Source organism: Leopardus geoffroyi, chromosome B4 (genome assembly GCF_018350155.1).
Source record: "Leopardus geoffroyi isolate Oge1 chromosome B4, O.geoffroyi_Oge1_pat1.0, whole genome shotgun sequence".
NCBI lineage: Eukaryota > Metazoa > Chordata > Mammalia > Carnivora > Felidae > Leopardus > Leopardus geoffroyi.
Window position 1 is genome coordinate 37,886,537 of NC_059341.1, and position 20,324 is coordinate 37,906,860.

At 41.5% G+C, this 20,324-nt stretch overlaps 1 protein-coding gene and 1 non-coding gene across 7 annotated transcripts in view; one reads left to right on the forward strand and one right to left on the reverse strand.

Annotated features, from left to right (window-relative positions):
- TULP3 (TUB like protein 3) overlaps positions 1–11,582 on the forward strand; it is a 65,521-nt gene extending 53,939 nt beyond the window's left edge. For 5 of the 6 annotated variants that reach the window (XM_045466859.1, XM_045466858.1, XM_045466856.1 and 2 more), the window contains 7 exons: positions 2,733–2,860; positions 3,493–3,690; positions 6,063–6,175; positions 6,701–6,815; positions 9,345–9,443; positions 9,845–10,016; positions 11,415–11,582. In XM_045466859.1, coding sequence (XP_045322815.1) covers positions 2,733–2,860; positions 3,493–3,690; positions 6,063–6,175; positions 6,701–6,815; positions 9,345–9,443; positions 9,845–10,016; positions 11,415–11,548 — 959 coding nt within the window. In that variant the 3' untranslated portion in view covers positions 11,549–11,582. The remainder of the gene's footprint in view (positions 1–2,732; positions 2,861–3,492; positions 3,691–6,062; positions 6,176–6,700; positions 6,816–9,344; positions 9,444–9,844; positions 10,017–11,414) is intronic. The other variant, XM_045466861.1, reaches the window with a different exon arrangement.
- Positions 11,583–12,375: 793 nt separating this feature from the next.
- Positions 12,376–12,448, reverse strand: TRNAK-UUU. The gene has a single exon. It is a non-coding gene; the product is annotated as a tRNA-Lys (tRNA).
- Positions 12,449–20,324: the final 7,876 nt, after the last annotated feature.

Here is a 20,324-nt window from a genome sequence, read left to right on the forward strand (position 1 = left end):
GGTTAAGCGTCCGACTTCAGCCAGGTCACGATCTCGCGGTCCGTGAGTTCGAGCCCCGCGTCAGGCTCTGGGCTGATGGCTCAGAGCCTGGAGCCTGTTTCCAATTCTGTGTCTCCCTCTCTCTCTGCCCCTCCCCCGTTCATGCTCTGTCTCTCTCTGTCCCAAAAAATAAATAAACGTTGAAAAAAAAAATTAAAAAAAAGAAAACTACAGGCCAGTATCTCCAATGAACATGGGTGCAAAGATCCTCAACAAAATACTAGCAAACCAAATCCAACACCACCTTAAAAAATTATCCACCACAATCAAGTGGAATTTATTCCTAGGTTGCAAGGGTGGCTCAATATTTGCAAATCAATCCACATCACATCAATAAGAGAAACAATAAGAACCATATGATCATTTCAATAGATGCAGAAAACTCTCAACATGATAAAAACTCTCAACAAAGTAGGTTTAGAGGGAACATACCTAAACATAATAAAGGCCATATATGAAAAACCTATAGCTAACATCATCTTTAATGGGGAAAAACTGAGAGCTTTTCCCCCAAGGTCAGGAACAAGACAAGGATATCCACTCACCACTTTTATTCAACATACCACTGAAAGTATGCGAACTGAATAGATCATAGTTGTCCATCCTCTGAGATGGTTGAATGTAAGCAGAAATGGTTTGAGAAAAAAGCCACACTGCTTATTTTTAAGTCTACTTGTAAATTCATAATTTGGATATGAGGGATAACTATCCTAAAGAGAAAAGGGAATTTAGTTTCAGTCTTGGCTCTGCGTCTTTCTCTTGGGCAAATGATTCTTCCTCAGCCTGATATTATCACATATAAATTTGAGTACTATACTTCTCTTACAACACACATCACACTTTATTTTATGTCTGTGTTCCTCCCTAGATATGATCTATAAACAAGAAACAAAACAAGAAAGACTACCAGTATCTCCTCTTTGAACTCATATAAATGTGAGGATAAAATGAGAAAATAGTTTTTAATCAAATAGTTTTTAATTTTTCATAAAAGATGCTTCATAAAAAAATAAAAATAAATGGAATACTACGTGGCAAAGAGAAAGAATGAAATATGGCCTTTTGTAGCAACGTGGATGGAACTGAAGAGTGTTATGCTAAGTGAAATAAGTCATACAGAGAAAGACAGATACCATGTGTTTTCACTTTTATGTGGATCCTGAGAAACTTAACTGAAGACCATGGGGGAGAGGAAGAAAAAAAAAAATTAGAGAGGGAGGGAGCCAAAACATAAGACACTCTTAAAAACAGAGAAAAACTGAGGGTTGATGGGGGGGTGAGAGGGAGGGGAGGGTGGGTGAGGGGTATTGAGGAGGGCACCTGTTGGGATGAGCACTAAGTGTTGTATGGAAACCAATTTGACAATAAATTTCATCTTAACAAAAAATAAAATTAAAAAATTAAAATTAAAAAAATGCTTCATAAATCTAAGGCATTTCAAACATTCCCAACTCAAATTAGTTAACTAGACTTAGACATGAACAAAATTCTGGAAAACGAAAAAGTAACTGGTGTAGTAGAGAACAATAGATTATTTATTTATATATATTTTTTATTTATATTTTAATTTTTTTAAGTTTATTTATTTTTGAGAGAGAGACAGAGGGCAAGCGGGAGAGGGGCAGGGAGAGAGGGAGACACAGAACCTGAAGCAGGCTCCAGGCTCTCAGCTGTCAGCACAGAGCCCAACATGGGGCTTGAACCCACGGACCGCGAGATCATGACCTGAGCCGAAGTTGGACGCTTAACTGACTGAGCCACCCAGACGCCCCTCTTTTATTTACTTTTTAACGTTTATTTATTATTGAGAGACAAAGAGAGACAGAGCATGAGCAGGGGAGGGGCAGAGAGAGAGGGAGACACAGAATCTGAAGCAGGCTCCAGGCTCTGAGCTGTCAGCACAGAGCCCAACGCAGGGCTTGAACTCACAAACTGCGAGATCATGACCTGAGCTGAAGTCGGACGCTTAACCAACTGAGCCACACAGGTGCCCCTAGATCATTGAATTTTTAAAACTGTGGTAAAATACACATAACATAAAATTTATTATTTTACCCATTTTTAAGTGTACAGGTCAGTGACATTAAGTACAGTCACATTGTTGTGCAACTATCACCACCATCCATCTCCAGAACTTTTTCGTCTTCCCATAAAACTCTATATCATTAAATAATAACTCCCATTCTTCTATGCCCTGCATCCCAGGTAACCACTATTCTACTTTCTGTCTCTATGAGTTTGACTACTCTAGATTTCTCATATAAGTGGAATCATAAAATATTTGTCCTTTTTTTTTTTAATATTTGTCCTTTTGTGACTGGCATATTTCACTTAGCAGTGAGCATCTTTTCATGGGCTTATTGGCCACTTACATATCTTTTTTGAAGAAATGTCTATTCATGTTCTTTACCTATTTCTGAATTGGGTTGTTTGTTTTGCTATTGTTGTAGGAGTGCTTTATGTATTCTGGATATTAATTCTGTATCAGATACATGACAACAGTGAAAACGGAAAACAAGGGATAGATCTGAGTGAGAATATGAAGAAAGAGCTGTCAAAATTTGGATAAAATAGCTACATTTTAAGTCAGAATAGCTGGGATGTTTTAAGCAAGAAAATTAAAATTATTTTGATTTGAAGATTTAGTTTTTAAACCAGTGTTGGCAGTTTTGACAGTTCTTCCTTTCTTCCAGGTATCTCAGGTAGTTTGAACTTTGATGAAGAGGAGACTGATGGGGAAGAAGAAGGAAAGAAATTATGTCATTCGCCATATTCAGATGCAGAGAGACCCAATTCTGCATCCAGCCAGAAGTCAACCACAGTACGTAGTTCTGAAACTTCTTCCTTTGGAACTTATTTAACTATTTCCCAAATGCATCTCTAATATTTAAACAGGATTACTGAATGAGGGTTCCTTCAAAAGATTTTTAAAAATGTTTTATTTTTGAGAGAGAGAAAGAGAGAGTGCATGCACATGCGCATGTAGGAAATGGGCAGAGAAGGGGAGGGGCAGAGAAGGGGAGGGACAGAGGACTCAAAGTGGGCTCTATGCTAAGAGTGGAGAGCCTGATGCGGGGCTTGAACTTATGAACCATGAGATCATGACCTGAGCCTGTCAGATGTTTAACCAACTGAGCCACCCAGGTGCCCCTCTTTCAAAAGATTTAAGCTCAAATTTAGTCTTAAAGTTCATGACCCCCCCCCCCCCCCCCCCCGCTAAATTTCTTGTGTCTCAAGCCAGCTATTGTGAAGTTATATCCCATTTTTGTACTTGGCTCCTTCATTATTCCCAATATTCATATGCCTATTTCACTTCTCAGAGTTTCCCTTTATTTTGTCAGAAGACTAGAGACATAGGGATAAGTCACTAAATTATTTTGTATGTTGTTTCTTGACAAGAATAACAAGTTTTCTGATCCAACCTCTATCGCTCACGTGTGGCTGTTCTTTCAGGATACAGGAGCTTATGGTACTGCAGCCCAACAAAGTGATAACCAGCTGGGAGAAGTGGAGAATTTGGAGGACTTTGCATATAGTCCTGCCCCTCGGGGTATTACAGTAAAGTGCCGGATAACCAGGGATAAAAAAGGAATGGATCGGGGTCTCTTCCCCACTTACTATATGCACTTGGAAAAAGATGAAAATCGGAAGGTATGAGAAATGATTCTTTAAAAAAAATTTTTTTTTTTTCTGTTTAGGGGTGCCTGGGTGGCTTAGTTGGTTAAGTGAATGACTTTGGCTCAGGTCCTGATCTCAGAGTCCTGCATTAGACTTGGTGCTGTCAGCCTGTCAGCATGGAGCCCACTTTGGATCCTCTGTCCCCCTCTCTTTCTGCCCCTCCCCCGCTCACGCTGTCTCAAAAAATAAATAAAACACTAAAAACATTTTTTTAAATAATTTTCTTTTATTTATTTGGGAGAGTGAGTGTGGGAGAGAGGGACAGGGGGGAGAGTGAGAGAGAGAGAGAGAGAGAGAGAGAGAGAGAGAGAGAGAATCCCAAGCAGACTCCACACTCAGCACAGAGCCTGACATGGGCTCAATCCCATGACTCCAGGATCATGACCTGAGCCAAAACCAAGAGCTGGACGCTCAACCTACTTAGCCACCTGGGCACCCTGAGAATTGATTCTTTGTTTTTTAAATATGAAATTTATTGTCAAATTGGTTTCCATACAACACCCAGTGCTCATCCCAACAGGTGCCCTCCTCAATGCCCATCACTCACTTTCCCCTCCCTCCCACCCCCCATCAACCCTGTTTATTCTCAGTTTTTAAGAGTCTCTTATGGTTTGCCTCCCTCCCTCTCTAATTTTTTTTTCCTTCCTCTCCCCCATGGTCTTCTGTTAAGTTTCTCAGGATCCACATAAGAGTGAAAACATATGGTATCTGTCTTTCTCTGTATGACTTATTTCACTTAGCATAACACTCTTCAGTTCCATCCATGTTGCTACAAAAGGCCATATTTCATTCTTTCTCATTGCCAGGTAGTATTCCATTGTGTATATAAACCATAATTTCTTTATCCATTCATCAGTTGATGGACATTTAGTCTCTTTCCATAATTTGGCTATTGTTGAGAGTGCTGCTATAAACATTGGGGTACATGTGCCCCTATGCATCAGGACTCCTGTATCCCTTGGGTAAATTCCTAGCAGTGCTATTGCCGGGTCATAGGGTAGATCTATTTTTAATTTTTTGAGGAACCTCCACACTGTTTTCCAGTTTGCATTCCCACCAACAGTGCAAGAGGGTTCCCATTTCTTCACATCCTCTCCAGCATCTATAGTCTCCTGATTTGTTCATTTTAGCCACCCTAAGAATTGATTCTTAAGACAAACCTTGAAATAGAGGGGAAGAATGTTGTGGGAATAGATTGTTGAAGGGCCTTAGGATAGAGGAACAGCACTGGTAACAGACTAAGTCATCTGGAAGCAGATTGTACTTCCTAACTCCCAGGTGCTGTGTTCTGTCTTCAAAGAAGAGCTCATAGTCTCATAGGCAAAATCTGTTCCACCCCAGAGAAAAAAGTTTTATCCAGAATATAAGAAAGTAAAGGAGAATATTTGAATGTAATTATTTGCACCTCTATCCAACTTTTTGGCAGGGGGAGGGTGTTACTGTGTGCTCTTTGGTTTTTATTTTAATTATGGTAGAACATGACATTGTGGAAGAAAGAGCAAGCTTTAGGGGATAGGAGGAAGTGGAAATACGGAACAGCATGCAAGTGAAATGTCTTATTTCTCACTTTAGGAATTCTAATTTACTTTAAATACAAATTTGAGGCAATTTAATACTTGCTAATGAACAATGTATTTTGTATTGCTGCTGCCAGGTCTAAGTGGATGATTTTAACAGCACAGAAATGAGATGATGATTTATATCATTGTTGTTATAACCACTATTTATTGTTTATGCTGTACCAGGCATGTGCTAAATGCTTCATGTATATAATATCTCCTATAATCCTTATCACAATCTTGTGAGATAGGATTTCTTATCCCTGCTTCATAGATGAGTAACTGGGGCATAGAGAGTGACATACCCGCCTCAAGTCACACTAATACGTGGCAGAGCCAGACTCAAACCTGTGTTTGATTTCAAAGTCCCTTCCTTAGCTACTGCCATTCTCCTGCTTCCCTGTCATTGTCCAAGTCTAGTGGGATTTAGGAAGGATGCATAAATACGACAGTATTCATATCACTGAAGATACAAAAAGGCATATGAGGAAAGCAGCTGCAGTAAAGAATTGGAAGGATGGGATGGGGCACCTGGGTGGCTCAGTCGGTTAAGTGCCTGACTTCAGCCCAGGTCAGGATCTCATGGTTCATGAGCTCGAGCCCTGCATCAGGTTTGGTGCTGACAACGCGGAGCCTGCTTGGAATCCTCTGTCTCCCTCTCTCCCTGCCCCTTCCCCACTCATGCTGTCTCTCTCTCAAAAATAAATAAACTTAAAAAAAAAAAAAAAGGAATAAGCCACGGTGGTTCTCTTGACATTTTTGGCTGACATTTTTCTCTTTTTCCAGATATTTCTTCTTGCAGGTAGAAAGCGGAAAAAGAGCAAAACATCCAACTATCTTATCTCCACTGATCCAACAGATTTATCTCGTGAAGGGGAAAGTTACATTGGCAAACTCAGGTGAGTGCAGCCTTGTTTTACTGATCTATTCTTTCTGATACTTTTATTCCTGTTGTTTTAGAACAATTTCTTTTTTTCTTTTTTTTTTTTTAAATGTTTATTCATTTTTGAGAGAGAGAGAGTATGAGCAGGGGAGGGGCAGAGAGAGAGGGGACAGAGGATCCCAAGCAGGCTCTGAGCTGACAGCAGAGAGCCTGATGCAGGGCTCGAACTCAATGAACTGTGAGATTGTGACATGAGCCGAAGTCGGACACTCAAGAGACTGAGCCACCCAGGTGACCCAAAACAATCCATATCTTCTTTGCAATGAGCATGTACTGATGTTGTAATCTTAAAAAAACATAGAAGTTAACAGAAAATCTAAGTCCCTTCCTTATTTAATGAGTGATCTTTGAAAAAGTAGTGATGAACATTTGGAGAACAGGCAAATGGACTTCCACTCTGTTACATACCTGTCCTAGATTTGTATTTGTGTAGGAGCAAAAATATAGATCATTAATGGCGACTTTTTCCTCTTGATTCTAGATCCAACCTCATGGGGACCAAGTTTACAGTTTACGATCACGGTGTCAGCCCAGCCAAGGCCCAGGGTCTGGTAGAGAAGGCCTATACCCGGCAGGAGCTGGCAGCCATCTGTTACGTACGTGCCAGTCTCGGAACGCACTCTTTTCCTGAGTCTTTTCCTTAATCTCCTGGGTGTCCTGCTGGCCCTTCAAACCTAACCAATACTGAACTCACTATCTTCCCTCCCAAGCTTGTTTCTATCTCTATGATCCCCCTTTTCTGTTGCTGGTATCGTTTTTCCTGTGTATTCATTTTAATTATTTATGAATTACCAAGTTTGGTTGTTTTTAATTTTTTAAAAACATTTCTTGTCTGCTCTTTTATTTCCTAATGCCATTGTATTAACTCAGTCCTTTATTATCTCTTACCCACTGGCCAGAGGTTACAACAAAGTAAAAACTGATCTCTCCTTACTTTTAGTGTTTCCCTGATTCACTCTGTACTGCTGCCAGATGGATCTTTCTAAAACACAGTGCCAGTAAATCCTGTGGTTCTCTTGCTTCACAGCATTTAGTGACTACCCACTGCATACAGAATAAAGCCCTAATGCTTTGGCCTTTCCTCCAGACTCTTCTAACAGCCCTGGCCCTGTCCTGTTCCCATAATGGGAGACATAACAGCCCCCTGTCATTGCCTAGCTGCACCATGTGATCTTTCCTTACCCAAGAGCCTCTCCTTTCCCCCTCCTTGTCCTTTGTCTAACCAACTGATGCCATCGGAGAAGTCTTTTCTGACCATTTGATAGAGTTGACCTTTGTATGTATACATCCCCATGGTCCCTGTGCTTCCTCTAGTAACTCACACATTATACTTGTTACTGCTTGTGCCACACGAACCTTCTCTTGTAAACTCTTATTCTCTGCTACATCCCCACTAGCACAGGGCCCGGTGCATGGTAAGCACTCAAAAGTCATTGAGTAAAAGAAAATAAGAAGCAATTAACCTGACTTAACCTGTTGCTTTGATCCCAAAGTCACAACTTTTTCATAAATTGGAATTAATCTCATCATTTCCCATGAAATGTTGTGAAACTAAATGGCTAACTTAATATTTTTATAATGTATAGTGTTTTTTTCTCCTAGCTTCATTTCTCCATTACATGTTTTAACTATGCATAACTTCCAAATATATGTATGTACACGTGTACATGTATATATGTATAGGTATACATACAAACGTGTATATTTACCTTTTTAATGTGCTTATTTTATTCATATATAATCTGCCTGGCCTGACAGGCATTTAAGGTTTTTTAGGTTTTTTTTTTTTTCATTTTTAGTTTTCATTTTATTTATTTTAGAGAGAAAGTATGTGTTTAGAGAGAAAGCGGGAGAGAGAGTTAGAGGGAGAGAGAAAGAATCCCAAGCAGGCTGTACCCTCAGCCACCCAGGTGCTCCTAAGTTTGTTTTTTTTTAATTGACGTGTAATTGGCATATTAGTTTCATACGTATAATGTAATGATTTTATATATATGTATATATTGCAAAATGATCATCACATTCAGTTAATAAGTTTAGTTATTAAGTTTAGTTAATATCCATCACCACGCATGGTTACAGCTGTTTTTCTTATAAGAACTTTTAAGATCTACTCTCTTAGCAACTTGCAAATATACAGTATAGTATTATAATCATTATTTTTTATTTATATAGGTGACACATAATGTTACATTAATTTCAGGTATACAACTTAGTGAATGACAAGTTTATACATTATGCTATGTTCACAACAAATGTGGCTACCATCTGTCCTGAATATATGGCTATTACAATACCACTGATTATATTCCTAATGTGGATACAGGCATTTGAAGTTTTTACTTCCTGGTACATTCCCTATATAATTTAAGCTGTAATTCTCATTGTATATCATATGTCCTCATTGGGAAATAAATATTTATTGATGATGACAAAATTAAAAAATAAAATATTTTTTAGTTTATTTATTTATTTTGAGAGAGAGAGACAGTGGGTTAGGGGCAGAGAGAGAGAAGTCCAAACAGGCTCTGTACTGTCAGCACAGAGCTTGATGTGGGGCCTGAACTCACAACTGTGACATCATGACCTTAGCTGAAACCAAGGGCTGGATGCTTAACTGACTGAGGCACTCAGGCACCCCCAAAATTAGTTTTTTTAAGTTTATTTATTTATTTTGAGAGAGAGCATGTGCTCATGAATGAGGGAGGGGCAGAGAGAGAGGGAGAGAGAATCCCTAGCTGGCTCTGCACTGGATCTCACTACTGTGAGATTATAAGCGGAGCTGAAATCAAGAGTCAGACATTTAACTGACTGAGCCACCCAGGCGCCCCTGTGTTGAGGACAAAATTGGAAAGTGCTCACAGTTGTCTCAAGTTTCACTTAAGAGTAAAGAGAATAAAGTTTCAAGCCAATAGAATCTGTTTTAAATTCAAGTGTTCAAATTAGGTTTAAAAGGAGGTACAGTATTACCTTCCTTGTTTTGACTCTCTGTCTCTTTGTTCACCTACAGTAAAGTAATAAAATAGTTTTTAGTGTTTTTGACATCATCACTGGACATTTTACATGCCCAAGAAAGTCATGTGTTTTTCCTTTCCGTTTTCAAATTCCTGCCTTATTCTGTCTTCCAGGAAACAAATGTACTTGGATTTAAAGGTCCTAGGAAAATGTCTGTGATCATTCCAGGAATGAATATGAATCATGAACGGATCCCATTTCGGCCACGAAATGTAAGTAAGAACGTATTTAATCAACAAAGGAACCTCAAAGACAAGAATACAGTACAGATGAGATCAATACAAAAAAGTATTGATTCTTACAGAATCCCAAAGTGGAGTGTGGCTCATACCGTTCTTCACTAGAGTGATCAGTCCCGAACCTCAGGATGAGGGCCGTTGCAGCAGAATTGCGAAAGTGGTTGATTTGAAACCACTTGGTCTGCCAAGAGCAATGCTAGATAATCTACCACAATTTTTAAAAGCTGCCTTCACTGTGGGCTTTCTTTGTTTCTGTTGTACCCTTTCTGCAATGGAGGAAATACTCTCCTACTCTACCTTCTACTTCACAGAGCTGAAAGTGAATGATTTCCTGTGGTTCTCAGTACAAAGCAGTGATTTTTCTCTTCAAACAGGACCACGAGAGCTTGCTTTCCAAATGGCAGAACAAAACCATGGAAAACTTGATTGAACTGCACAACAAGTCCCCAGTCTGGAATGACGACACACAGTCTTATGTCCTGAACTTCCATGGCCGGGTCACTCAGGCATCTGTGAAGAACTTTCAGATAGTCCACGAGAATGACCGTGAGCCTACAGGAAGGGTTGGGTGGGAATAGGAGGAAAGATGCTCTTACACGGTGGGGAAATGAGCACTTCCTATCATTGACAGGAAGTTCTGCCCAGGGGAGAATTATTGTTATTATTAGTTAAATGTTTATTTATTTTTGAGAGAGATAGCATGAGCTGGGGAGGGGCAGAGAGAGAGGGGAGACAGAGGATCTGAAGTGGGCTCCGTGCTGACAGCAGCAAGCCTGATGCAGGGCTCAAACTCACAACCCATGAGATCATGACTTCAGCTAAAGTTGGTTGCTTAACCGCCTGAGCCACCCAGGTGCCCCCCCCCCACTCCCAGGGGAAAATTATTTAAGAAAGAAATGATTTCTTTGGAAAGATTGAAGTGTAGTTTAAAATAAAACTTCTTGGGGCGCCTGGGTGGCGCAGTCGGTTAAGCGTCCGACTTCAGCCAGGTCACGATCTCGCGGTCCGTGAGTTCGAGCCCCGCGTCAGGCACTGGGTTGATGGCTCAGAGCCTGGAGCCTGTTTCTGATTCTGTGTCTCCCTCTCTCTCTGCCCCTCCCCCGTTCATGCTCTGTCTCTCTCTGTCCCAAAAATAAATAAACGTTGAAAAAAAAAAAAATTTTTAAAATAAAACTTCTTTTAAAAAAAAAAAATGTTTATTTTTGAGAGAGAGCGCACGAGAGAGAATCTCAAGCAGGCTCTGTGTGCTGACAGCTTGGAGTCCTGTGTGGGGCTCAATCTCATGAACCTTGAGGTCATGACCCGAGATGAAATCAACAGTCAGAAGATGCTTAACCGATGGAGCCACCCAGGCAGCCCTTTAGAGTAAAACTTCTGAACCACTGTTTGGGAAGCAGATGCAAATGACCCTCATTCAAACTCTGGTCCGTGGAGCTTATACTGTTCCCTCCTCTTGTCCTGTCATGCTAGTCATGAGTGGTCTCCTGCTCTCTGTATTTGAGAGGAATAGTAATAGAAGCTTGGCTCATGGTTAGCAGATACTCTTGTCAATGCCTCTTTCCATCCTTCTCAAAGTTTCCCATTTTTTTTTTTTTAATTTTTTTTTTTCAACGTTTATTTATTTTTGGGACAGAGAGAGACAGAGCATGAACGGGGGAGGGGCAGAGAGAGAGGGAGACACAGAATCAGAAACAGGCTCCAGGCTCTGAGCCATCAGCCCAGAGCCTGACGCGGGGCTTGAACTCACGGACCGCGAGATCATGACCTGGCTGAAGTCGGACGCTTAACCGACTGCGCCACCCAGGCGCCCCAAAGTTTCCCATTTTAAAGAGACTTGGTGATTAACTTATGGATTTGAAGGATTTTTTTCCCTGTATCTTTCATAGGCTTTTCCCCAGTACAGCCCCACTATTTTCTAATGTCCTAATTTCTTTCTTTTCCTAGCTGACTACATAGTCATGCAGTTTGGACGTGTGGCAGATGATGTGTTCACCCTGGACTACAACTACCCATTGTGTGCACTTCAGGCCTTTGCCATTGGACTTTCCAGCTTTGACAGCAAGCTAGCATGTGAATAAGAGAAAGAAAAAGGGCTGAGTTTTCTCACTCACAGCTTTGAGTCACTTCCTTTGCTTTTGCCCCAGGACTGAAGAGTGACTGCCTGCCCCTTTGGGAGTAATCCCTGTATGTATGTATGTGTACATACACGTGTGCATGTGTACATAGGTACATGTGCATACACATGCGTATATGTACACATGCACCCAACTTCTCTGGGTTTCACGGACCTGGTCAGGGATCACAGCTTAACGTGGGGGACAGACTGTTCAAAGCACAGAGAGCTTCTTGTTCAGGGCACATTGGCGACTCCGGAAGTTATTGCCCAACAGATTCTGTGCCCTCAAGAGTCCGATTTCCTGTGCTTGGAAATGTACAGCTAGAATCAGGTTCTAATGAGTAAATACTTGGGTCTTTTTTCTTGAAGACCTTTCCTGAGTGGGATAGTTCCCTAAATTGCCTTCGGTCTTCAGTCTGCAAACTGTTTTTGTAAATGGTCAGAGAGGCTCTCACAGCTGCTCAGTTCTGTTGTTGTATTGCAAACATAGCCATGGCCAGCTCATAAACGAATGAGTGCAGCTGTGTTCCACTGAAACATCATTAACAAAAACAGGCAGCAGGCCAGATTTGGCCTGTGGGCCATAGTTTGCTGACCCCTGCTCCAGGTATATTTCTGTAAGTTACCTGGGCATCTTCCAGAATGGGCCCGTGGTCATGACACCGTATGAGTGGGAAATGCATATCTCTGGGAAGCAATGGTCCCATAAATTGGATCTGAAAAGGCTACATCCATATAGCTTTTACCTGTTTTTTATTTTTCTATTTTTTATTTTTTAAATAAGTTTTACGCCCAACGTGAGGCTTAAACTCATGACCCTGAGATCAAAAGTCACATGCTCTACCGACTAAGCCAGCCAGGTACCCCTTAAAAATTTATTTAAAAAAATTTTTTTTCAAATAAGTATTATGCCCAACGTGGGACTTAAAAATTTTTTTATTTTACCTTTTGTTGTTGTTATTAAGTAAGCCTTGCTTTTACCTTGTTTTGGTGACAGTGGTTTCCAGAGCATCATTTACCCTCAGAACTGGGAAAACCCCCCATCAGTGATCATTTTGAGTCCACACAGGTGGCTTAATTCTGCTGTCCTACCTGAAGTACCCATGGGGGAAGCCAGTGCCAGCCACTTTACCCTCCCTATGGGAAGAAGTTCTGCTCACTAGGAAATAAATCGGGCATTGCACTGCCTTTATCAGAGGGAGTGTGGTATTTCTTTGGTGGGGCTAGCTTACTTTCCCCCTGGGGCTTGGAAGGCACTGATGTCACAGTCCCCCTCTTCCCTTTCTTCCCTCAGAGTAGGTCGGCCAGCAGCAATCTCAAAGTGGCTGTGGCCAAACTTGTTGTGATCAGGGATGTGAGAAACGTATGCAGTTGTCTTAATTTCAGTTTAGGCTGAAAGCATAAAGTCTAGGGGTGACTTAGTCTAGTTAAGACAGGGTGATTTGACAGTTGCCTTCATTTCCAATCCAGGAGTGCTTCCTACAGCTCTATTACATGGAGCCATTAGTATAAAGGGACACACACACACCTATAGACCATGTAAGAGGTAAGAGAACATTATATCTTGAAACTTGTTGTTGTCATTGTGCAGAGAGGTGGCAGGGAGGCTTTGGTGAGGACCAGCTAGCTGACTCTGAGCTCTGTGGACCTTGTTAGGTGGAGCTTTGGGCCTCTCTTCTTAACCTAAATATTGTCAGCTCCCTAAAGCCTGGCTCATTGGTAGAGATCACACTCCTGTCACTTTTCCTCACAGATCATAAGAGTTTTGCCAAGTCTTTCAGATTGTTAGCACCTCCCAACAAACCATATGACTCTGCTTGCTACCAGTTCACCAGTCTCAGAATGCATCTGAATCTTGAGAATCCAAGAACTTTGTGAGTTCTACATTCAGCATTGTTCAACTCCCAGTGTGCACTGAGCTGTTGGCCAGCGTGGGGCAAGGGATCAGTGGCTGTTGGTCCATCATATTTCCTTTCTGTGGATTTCCTTTTCGTCCCCGCTTCCTGTTGTTCCTTGCTCCACATCAAATAGCAATGGGAAGGAAAGAGATGTGGGAGATGAAAAGACTCTTTACTCATCCCCCGCTGGCAAATCCTATCTGCTTGGTTTTGACATGGCTGGTTTCCATCTCAGGCATGCTTCCTATCAAGTGCCTCATTCATAGAAGTGCCCTAAAGCCCTTCAGGCCTCTGGCACCACCATCCTGATGGACTGTCCGATCAACCCTTGTTGAAAACAGAAAGCTGTTCACTTCTCTCCAGTTGTGTATATGACAGTGTCTGGGGAAAGGGAGCCTGATGGGACTACTGGATCTAATCCTGCTTCCTCCTCTCTGTTCAGCTCAGAGACATCTATCCCCCAGCTCCTTGTACTTTCTGCTTAAGCGTGCAGCTGATTGGTTTTACATAAATCATATTTATACCTTTTGTATGCTACAGAAATAAAGATAATTTATATAAAAATGTGTCACCGTCTTCTTTGCAAAGTCCTATCCCTTACAGAGTTCTTGCAGTCATGTTCTATAATGATCATTTTCTTTGTTTTTAAGTTTATTTATTTTGAGAGAGAAGGCATGGGTGGGGGAGGGGCAGAGAGCGAGGGAAACAGAGATTCCCAAGCAGGTTCCACACTCAGCCCAGAACCTGATGTGGAGCTCGATCCCACAAACCATGAGATCGTGACCTGAGCCGAGATCAAGATTTGGATGCTTAACCAACTGAGCCACCCAGGCGCCCCTGTAATAATCGTTTTCATCATGTAAATCAGCTCATCCCAGGACAGCAGGAGTCTGCAGACTCAGAAGTTTGTATTCTAGAGACTGTCTAGACTCATCATATTCATGACACCAAGAATTTTCTAGATAGATGATGGAGCCAAAAACTGAACAAAGAGGGGGCCACAGAAGGGTGGGATTTTATATTGTTGTAGATAACCTGCACCAGTCGGCCTCCTGGATCTTCTTCATTGGTACTGCTTACTGATTCAGCAGCAAAACAAATTAAATATCTAAAACCGAAATAGACCCTATCTCTTGCCTCTGCACGTTCACATTTTAGAGCCACCTTATAGAGACAATTTGAAAAAAAATGTGCTCACAAATCTTTACCAGGCCTTCCTGCTCTTATCAGTGTCATAGTGAAAATGAGTCATGTGGAAGGAAGCAGGAAGTGCCTAAAAATTAGGAGGAGAACTGGAGTCAGAATTTAATTCTTAGAGCTTGGTTTTTCTTTTTCACATGGTTCTTTTTGGTTAAAGTGCATGGCTAGCTAAACATCATTTGTGACACAATTTTGTGTACTTTTCAGTGACCAGGAATAATATCAATGGTCACTGACATGAAAGATATTAGCAAGTGTTTTTTAAAAATCTAAAACAGGCCTTTAAAAGGTTATTTTTTCTTAAGTTGTATTTATTTAGAGAGAGAGAGAGGAAGAGAGAGAGAATCCCAAGCAGGGTCCGCACTGTCAGCACAGGGCCCAAAGCAGGGCTCAAACTCACAAACCACGAGATCATGACCTGACTGAGCTGAAGTTGGACACTTAACTGACTGAGCCACCCAGGTGCCCCCAAAAGGTTCTTTTTAATCAGAAGTTTAGTAGATCACACAACTAGCATCAATTCACTTCCTTTAGATAGCATTACAGGTACAGAAATGAAGGGATGGTTTGATTGAGGCCAAATCCCAGGGTTCTGGCCCCCTTTCTGCCAATGATTTGCCATGTGCCCCTTTCCTCATCTATAGATTGAGAGATTTTGATATGATCTTCAATTCTTGCGTATGGTTCCTCCCACTCATCTGGCAACAGTGTGGAGGTCCATCTACTTGTGTTTTGAATTGAACTCTGGTTACCTCCTGGACAGCTTTATGCCTTTCGTAGCTGATGATACTTCTGAGAGGAGTGCCAGATACCCCAGGAAAGGACCATGGATGCTTAAACTAAGGAACTGGAGAGGGGAGATTCTCAATGTGTCTTTGGTGAGAGATTTTGAAATGGCAGGGGTACATGATGTGGGAGAGACAGGGTCGGGTGCTAAGGAAGTGCAAAACCTCAGAACTGCTTTTCCCTAACCACTGGAGACATCTTGCTCCACTGAGAAAACCTGGGGTGTTGCAAATTGCCCTTTCCCTCAGCCTCCAGATCCCCCTCTAGATAGAATGGCTCCTGCCTGTGTACTCATGCCATATGTCTAATAGCTGCTTTACTCCCATCTATAGCCCTCCTTTCATCTTCCCAGCTAGGGGCTTGCCAAGGACTGGCCAGATCCTGTCCCACCCCCTCAGACATTTCTTGACCAATTGCATAATGGATTGTTTTGCCTCTTCTTCCCGCTTTTCACCTAGCTATCCTGGTCAATGTACATTCCTTAAAAGTCTCACACACTCTTCTCATCCACCAAAAGCCAGGGAAACCACAATAAATGGAGGATTTGCCATTGATGCTCAGAACTTAGGCAAGCCTTAAACCACAGATGGGTTCATGGCACCACCTACTGACCAAGGATGTACATTACAAGTACATTAAAATGACTGACTAAAACTGATTCTGTAATCCAGAAGAGGAAGTTACAAAGGGCTCAGTGACTGTAACGACTAGTCCCTATTACCACATATTTACTAAGCACCCTTGTGATACGGTGTGAGTCTTTTAAAGGTTTGAGAACAGTAATATTTCCGGAGTTTAGAAGCCGTAGAGGTATTCCAGGTAAAATGCCCAGGAGCGGGGTGGGGCGGGTGGGCCGGTGCCTGGGTGGCTCAGTCAGTTAAGCGTCTGACTTAAGCTCAGGTCATGATCTCGCGGTTTGTGAGTTTGAGCCCCATGTCAGGCTCTGTGCTGACAGCTCAGAACCTGGAGCCTGCTTCAGATTCTGTGTCTCCCTCTCTCGCTGCCCCTCCCCTGCTTGTGCTCTCTCTTTGTCTCTCAAAAATGAATAAGTGTAAAAAAAAATTTTTTTAAATGCCCAGGATTTGGCACATAAGTATCAATATCACTTATATTAATATCCTTTCAAAGTGGAGCAATACATTCCAGATAATTCTGCTAGCCATGCAGTTATACAAAATGGTTTATATGCACTCATAGATTGCATATAGTCTATGCATCATAGACTATAGATGGTTTTCTAGGGACTATGAGGAGAGGAAAGAAAAACACAGTTTAACTGGGAAACTAAACATCCAGGTTCAAGTCTCAGCCCTGATCCTACCTTACATTCCTTTCTTTGTACCCATCTCTCCATTTCTACTTGAAGGAACAGCCTAGGCAAACAAACAAACAAACAAACAAACAAAAACCCTGATGTTAATGGAAATTTTGGAAACACTTCAAATATGAAATGGGCCTCCAACGTTTTTTACAGCTCTGCCTAGTCTTTTGGTCCATCGGGCCCAAGCTCCTTTGCATGTTACCTTCTAGGGCTATGGCCCAGGCATCTGGAGGGCAAGAAAAGAATAAGCCCCAGAAAGCGCAAAGGTGGCAGGGGCCCATGTGGGAGTGGGGTTTTTTCTGGCCTATTACCACCTTTTATCAAACATTTTCGTTTAATATAGTGGTTTTCAAGCCTCAGAGTGTTAACATCTAGTTAAGTACTTACTATCTACCTAGATTCTGTCCCTTATCATGATTTTCAAAGATTCAAAGAATAATCCAGTAGTTCTCTTTATTCTGTAGTCTGGGGACAGTAAGACTAGGGAGGAAGAATGGTCCGAGAGAGAGTGGCAGGTAGAGGAGGGCTAGGATTTAGATTAAGATTTTAAAAATGAGGTGATGGGAATGCAAGCTGGTGCAGCCACCCTGGAAAACAGTGTGTAGGTTCCTCAAGAAACCAAAAATAGAACTAGCCTACGACCCAGCAATTGCACTACTAGGCATTTATCCACGGGATACAGGTGTGCTGTTTCGAAGGGACACATGCACCCCCATGTTTATAGCAGCACTATCAACAATAGCCAAAGTATGGAAAGAGCCCAAATGTCCATCGAGGGATGAATGGATAAAGAAGATGTGGTATATACATACAATGCAGTATTACTCGGCAATCAAAAAGAATGTAATCTTGCCATTCGCAACTACGTGGATGGAACTGGAGGGTATTATGCTAAGTGAAATTAGTCAGAGAAAGACAAAAATCATATGACTTCACTCATATGAGGACTTTAAGAGAGAAAACATATGAACGTAAGGGAAGGGAAACAAAATTAATATAAAAACAGGGAGGAGGACAAAACAGAAGAGACTCATAAATATGGAGAACAAACTGAGGGTTATGGGAGGGGTTATAGGAGGGGGGACGGGCTAAATGGGTAAGGGGTACTAAGGAATCTACTCCTGAAATCATTGTTGCACTATATACTAACTAATTTGGATGTAAATTTAAAAAAATAAAAAATAAAATTAAGAAAAATGAGGTGAATATGCAATTTCTAGGGCACAAATACACTTAAGGACAAAATACATACATATGATAGAAATATGACCTTAAAAAATATGTCCTGATTTTGTCTTTAGTCAATTTTATGTTCTATATCAGATATATAGAGACACAAATTTTAAATATTAATAATTTCATATGGCCCAAAAGAAACTTTAAACACTATAGTTAAAAAAAATAAAAATTACAATTAAAGCCTTTTCCCATATCTGTCCCCTTTTTCCCTTGCCCTGCCTTCCTCCTGTAGTTAACTATTTTTAATTTCCCTCTAGTGTATCTTTATGCAAAAATAAATGCATTTGTGGGTGCCTGGGTGGTTCAGTTGGTTGAGCATCTGACTTCGGCTCAAGTCCTGATCTCACAGCTCATGAGTTCAAGCCCTGTGTCAGGCTCTGTGCTGACAGCTCAGAGCCTGGAGCCTGCTTCAGGTTCTGTGTCTCCCTCTCTCTCTCTGCCCATTCACTGCTCATGCTCTGTCTCTCTCTCCCAAAAATAAATGAACATTAAAAAAAATTTTTTTAAACCCCGCATTTGTAATTCCCCAATCTTTGTGCACAAAAGGTAGCATACTATATACTCAGTTCGATAGCTTGCTTTTTTTTACTTAACCCTGGAGATAATTCCAGATCAGTAAATGCAGGCCTTATACTTGTTTGTGCACCACAGTATTTCACTGTGGGAAGTACCACAGTGTTTTCAACTAATCCCCTATACATGGACAATTTGCACATTAAGAAATTTTATCAGGGGAGGAGGTGAAAAAAGAAATTTTATCAACGTGTTTTGAATATAAGCAGTGTTCCAGGGACCATGTTACCTATTGTAATCTTCTTCTTTTTCACTCTCCATACTCAGTAACTACTACAACGTTACCCCTTTACACTTGGTGCCTCCCACAGCCCTGAATTCTCCCCTTTGCTCTGCAAGTGTCCCCTGACTGCTTACTGAGCATCTCCTTGAGGGTGGTCCATGGCTATGCTGGCCAACACCATAGCCACTTGTCCTGTTCAGTTATTCAAATTTAACATAATCAAAATAAAAGTCAGTTCTTCGGTCAGACTAGCTACATTTCAAGTTCTCAGTGGCCGCAAGTGGCTAGTGACCACCCCATCAGACAGGGCACATACAGAACACTTCACTGTTGCAGAAAGTTCTGTTGGAGAGCACGGGTGCACAGAAATCTCAACCTCAGGTCTAAAGGTCACTCTCTACCCTTCTGCCATGTGGAAGTTGCTCCTCTTGTACCTCCCTCGTTAGACTGTCAGCATCTGGAGGGATGATGAACTTTCCTCTGTTTCTCCTTAGTGCTTACCTAGCACAGTGCCAAGGACATCATCCATGTTCAATAAATGTGGAGTGAAAACATGAGTGACGAGGACACCGAGGCTCCTGGTCTAAGTATGCCCAAGGTCACAATCAGGATGTGCCTCAGCTGTTGAACCCAGATTATTTAGCTCCCTGGGTAAGGTTATAAGACATGACTTATGTTAACTTTCATTTCAAGATACTGAATCAATAGCTACCGAAAATGAAAATTTTAGCTGAATAACACTGGAGAAAGCTTTTATTTCCTTTTGATTTTTTTTTTTCCTGGAAGTTTTGGATATCTGATCCTAAAGATCCCTTGGGAACCTCAGAGAAACTCTCTCACTTGAGAATTGGGTGGGGAAGGCCCCAACCTCTGGTCTCTGGGAACCAATGGTTTGTTTTGGTCTGTAAATACACTGTATTGGTTTGCCAAGACTGCCATAGCAAAATACCACAGACTGGGTGGCTTAAACAGAAATTTATTCCTCGAGGTTTGGGAGGGAGGCTAGGAGACAAAGATCAAGGGGTTGGCATGTTTGGTTTTTCCTGAGGCTTCTGCCCTTGGCCTACAGTTGGCTATCTTCATCTTGTGTCTGCACGTGGTCCCTCTGTGCTTTGTCTGTGTCCTTCCTAATCTCTCTTCTCATAAGGACACCAGTCAGATGGGATTAGGGCCCACCCTAAAGACTTCTTTTTTAACTTAATCACCTCTTTAAAGACATTATCTCCAAACCACTCACATTTTGAATCCTGGGGATTAGGGCTTCAACATGTGAATCTGGGGGAGGCACAATTCAGCCCATAAGTGTACATTGTTTCCTAGATAGACCCAGAGTCCATTCTCTTCCACATTTCTCTTTGACAAGAGATAGCAACGAATATTATGTTTATCAAATTATAGGCTACTTTTATTCTATTGAAAGAGAAAGACTCCAAACACCTTTGCTAAAGGTGTGCTTTGTTCTCCAAAACACAAGATGCAGTCCAGCTGATATGGAATG